This window comes from Ornithodoros turicata, unplaced genomic scaffold (genome assembly GCF_037126465.1).
Source record: "Ornithodoros turicata isolate Travis unplaced genomic scaffold, ASM3712646v1 ctg00000907.1, whole genome shotgun sequence".
Lineage (NCBI taxonomy): Eukaryota > Metazoa > Arthropoda > Arachnida > Ixodida > Argasidae > Ornithodoros > Ornithodoros turicata.
Genome location: NW_026999414.1, coordinates 192,993 through 197,642, shown reverse-complemented (window position 1 = coordinate 197,642; position 4,650 = coordinate 192,993). Strand labels below are relative to the sequence as shown.

The following is a 4,650-nucleotide window of genomic DNA, read 5'->3' as shown; positions in this document are numbered from 1 at the left end:
CTCGCGAGATCCGAGGTAACGCGAAAAGTTCTCCTGGCTTCGACCGTGTCGTCGAAAGAAACCTCAATTTTCTCATCTTGCCTTTCGTATCCGATATTTAAAAAATCATTGCTTATGCTGAGATCCATCACACCGACCATATAGCGAATCGAGAGCTGAAGCGGACTATCGAAAGCTACCGTGAAGGCGTTGAGTTTATTCGACGGAAACTTCTCCATGCTGGCATTCGACAGGAGGTGAACGTAGATGCTTGACGTCATTTCCCAATCTTGACCACGTCGCTGCTCGGAACCCAATTGTCATGTTCTTTGTCGCAACCGAACCAGCGAACGAAGGAGAAGCTCTGACCGTTCACTTTCTTCCTTCTCAGCACTCTCGTTACCGACCAAGGCTGATTGGCGTCCGGGATTACGACAAGTACCTCCTCTAGGTAGAAAGATCCGTCCACTTCCTTACCCCGATAATCTTCCAGGTGCACGACGGGAGGGGAGGTGTCTCTCAGACGGGAGACGGAGAAAATCTGAGGCGACCAACTCCCTTCCGAGCTCTTATGAAAACATTTTCTGTGTAGTAGGGCCCTCACTTTATCCCCCACTTTATCCCCCACTTTGAGCTTCTTTTTCACGGAGGGCACGACGGGCTTCCCATTTATCTTATTGAACAGCCCCAGTTCATTTTCGGGCGTGACTTCGAACGGGCTGATGCCCAAAGTCCTGTGTTTGGTGTTTTTGTAGTCACGAACAATCTCTGGAAGCGCGGAAACGAAGTGGTATTTTCCGGTTACTCTAAACCAAGAGAATATTCTGTCGCGTAAAGTGCGTATAACCCGTTCTGCCTGCGATGCCTTGATTACGGGAGAGAGGGTGGAATACATGTGGACCTTCTTTCGTGTCAGGTACTCCTTGATTATCTTGTTGTAAAATTCCCCTCCTGTGTCGCATTTATTAACAGAAAAACATAGGGATATCTGAACGTGCGTTCTCAATATGCCGATCGTTCTCTCTCTCTCTTTTTCTGTGTGCTTTGCTTATGGCCCACCTTGTTTGCATCATATTGCGCACCTTTGCAAAGCAGTTTAGAACACACCAACGAGTGGTGTTCCAAATTGCAAATCAATTTGAACACCGACAAAATTGTATGTATGCTGTTTTATGTAAAACAAAGCCTTTGCCAACATCATAGTACTTGCAAGGAAACTTAGTACGAATATCTTCGGATTGCCGTCCCGTCCCATTTTAGATGGAATTTTCACGTGCGCTTAATAGCCATTACAGTCAAGAGAAAGCCTCCTGTATAGAAGCCTCTTGTTAGAAGAGCACTTCATTATGCTACTGCTTAGGTCAGCCTACCGGCATATAGAACACTCGTGTTACCAATCGTCCCATTCGTGAAGGTAACTTGGGACCCCTTTGCTGCGTCTCTTTTGCGGGTTTCTTTCGAATTGTCGCCACTATATGAGTGTATTATGTGTACAATATTATAATTAATGTACCTTCTCTACCCCTTCCTGGGTCCCCTCTGGGACCAGCAGTATTCTGAAATAAATGAATAAATCGCTATATTTTCGGGTCATCCCTTTAGTCTTCCGGATGCCTTCCCTCTACGGACCGCTCATATGCAGACTGTAATCAATTATATCGCTGCCGTTGGTTAGCTGCAACTGACGTGTATCTCAAGCTTGTGGCACCAACACCGACTTAAGCATTTCTATCACAATTCCACGTTACCAGACATCGCAACCTAGAAGGTAAAGGTCGCTGAAATAAAGGGAAGGATTAGCACATATCACCAATATCACTACTGAAAGGCAAAGCCGGCTGCTCGAACACGTCTCTATCGTTATCACTAGAGGGCGGATCTATATGCACTAAAAAGTCGGGGAATAAGCATGCTACTATACCCCGGCGTCGGGAAATTGGCGCTCCCATCGCCCGGCAGCAGCCGCAGTAGCCCCCTCCTGCACCAACGGTTGGGTCGCCGCAGGAGGGAGACCCCCACGTATAGCTGTGCGTGGCTTTACCGTGTCTGGGGAAAAGGGAATCCTGGCGGTTGAGTGGACCCAGAGGTTGTTTTGGACCCTTCGGGGCCCCTCTGGGAAAGCAACACACCGCTTTGGCCCCTGCTTCCCATAGACGGGTGGTCCTGGAAGGCCCGGCCAGGATTATTCAGCTAGTCGCCATCTCCCTTTTCATTACTTTTTCTTTCTCTACCCCTTCACTATCATCCTTCTCCTACCTTCACCTTCTTTGGCGGCAAGGGTCAACCTTGGGCAGTCTTTTCACTCTCCAGAAGCTGCACTAGGGTATAGTGCAGAGGCAAGTGTTAACGTGGGGGGCACGTTCCCTCGTTGGGCTCGATGGTGGGCGACACACCTGCTGCACCGAACCATTCCTTTTTTTGCATGGATTCTTCACGTTTGAAAAAACAAGATCAGCGCCATAAGCGGCGCTGCACCGAAGCACCAGTGAACTTATTCAACCTATCTCCAGAACCATGGTTTCCGAAATTCCTGGTACTCCATTCTGAAGACGAGACAAAACCACTCTCTAAGATATCACTGTTTGTTATTGCCAGGGAAATAGAAAAATCAATCGGAAAGACCTACACTGCAAAAAAAACTGTCATCTGGGGACCTTCAAATCGAGGTTCAAACCAGGGAGCAAAGCTCGGCCCTCCAAGCTGTCAGGAAAATTGGGGACCTATCGGTGTCCATCGCAAAACACAGAAACCTCAACATTATCAGGGGCGTGATATCAGAAAGTGAGCTTCTCGAATGCACCGACTCTGAGATAAGGAATGCCTGCGGGAAGAGGTCGTGGCAGCAAAGCGAATAGTGATGCGTCGGGACGGTAAAGAAATCACAACAAAGCACATTATTCTATCATTTCAACTACACAAGCTCCCTACAACCATCAAGGCTGGTTACCTCAACTGCCACGTGCGACCCTACGTCCCTAATCCGCGGCGTTGTTTCAAGTGTCAACACTTCGGGCACGGGTCTCAGGTCTGCCGTGGACAGGAAACATGTCCCAAATGCTCTGGTACAGATCACCCAGCAGAATCCTGCCGATATCAAGTGCGGTGTGCAAATTGTAAAGGTGACCATCCTGTCTACTCCAGGTCTTGTCCCCGATTGAAAGATGAAAAAGAAATCCTTAGAATCAAGGCAGAGCAAAATATCTCGTACAAAGACGCAAAGGCGCAAGCAGAGTTCAGAAAAAAGGGCACTTTCTCCGAAGTGGTGCGCAGGGGAGTGGCACCACAGAGGAGGTCCGTGGAGACCCAGACTGCTGGGCCTCCACCCTACACTCCCCCCCAGAAGGACGGAGAAACGGAAGTATCTCCTTCTCCTTCTGTATCCATTACATCCCCCATGCCTGCAGCGGCCTCAGCTGAGGTTGCTTGCACGGCATCCGTCTGGGATGGATTGCTCAAAGATCCATCCCAGGTACCTGTTGTTAACATGGAGCTCGACGACGAAGACCGTGCTTCACAGAAGTCGTCTTCGAGTCTCCCAGGCACTTTCTCGCAATCAAAAGAGAAACGCGAAAGATCAAGTGGTAGAGGCAGAGGCAACAGACCCACGGACCAGCAAAATCAGCCCCCACCAAGGGTGCTGCCTCCTTAAATGCACATAATGGTCAAAGTCTCTTTGTTTTTCTTAACCACAATCCTTTTCATGGGACAGGTCCTTCTGCGATGGAACTGTCGAGGCCTCTTCACCAACATAGATGACATACATGACCTTCTTGAAAAGTACAAAGCTGTCTGTTTCTGTTTGCAAGAGACATACCTGAACAAACAGAGTATAAACCCATTTCGAAGATATAATGTTTTTCGAAAGGATCGTACGGACACCTCACGTTCATCTGGGGGTGTGGCTCTGATAACTCCGCAGTCCATTCCTTACAATTCTGTTCCACTTGTTACAGACCTTGAGGCTGTAGCTGTACAAATATGCCTTGACAGGGTCATTACAGTGTGTTCATTGTACCTGCCCCCTTCAGTAGTAATCCACCAAAGAGACTTTGAGCATCTTTGTGACCAGCTGCCTCAACCTTTCCTTATTCTTGGGGACCTGAATGCTCACAGCCCCCTGTGGGGCAGCAGAAGGTTAGACGTCAGAGGGAAAATGCTGGAAAGCGTTTTGATGTCAAGGTCAATTTGCTTGCTCAACACAGGACAAGCTACTTACGTTAATGCAGCGACACAAAGCTTTTCTTCTCTAGATATATCGCTGTGCAGTCCCTCGCTGTTTAGCAGTTTAGACTGGGCAGTTGAACAAAATCCACGAGGGAGTGACCACTTTCCTGTTATCGTGAAATTGTGTGGTGCTACAAATACACTCACAACACGACCACCCCGATGGAAACTAGCTCAGGCTGAGTGGAGCTTATTCCAAAGGGAAGTCAAACTCCAGTCCTTTTCTTTTGAACACATGTCTGTCGAAGAGGCAAACACTTTAGTTACAAGCGCAATCATAGATGCCGCCAAACAATCTATTCCACAGACATTGGGTCGGCTCCCCAAGCGTCCGAAACCTTGGTGAACTGACGATTGCGCAAAGACTAGAAAGGAACAGAATCATGCCTGGGGTACCTTTCGTAGATACCCCACATCACAGAATCTTCTTGCCTTCAAAAAAGCACG

The 4,650-nt window shown here is 48.3% G+C and overlaps 1 protein-coding gene across 1 annotated transcript; it reads left to right on the top strand.

Annotated features, from left to right (window-relative positions):
* Positions 1-2,836: 2,836 nt before the first annotated feature.
* Positions 2,837-3,628, top strand: LOC135375606 (uncharacterized). Its single transcript, XM_064608280.1, has one exon. The coding sequence runs from the start codon at positions 2,837-2,839 to the stop codon at positions 3,626-3,628; it is 792 nt and encodes a 263-aa protein (XP_064464350.1).
* Positions 3,629-4,650: the final 1,022 nt, after the last annotated feature.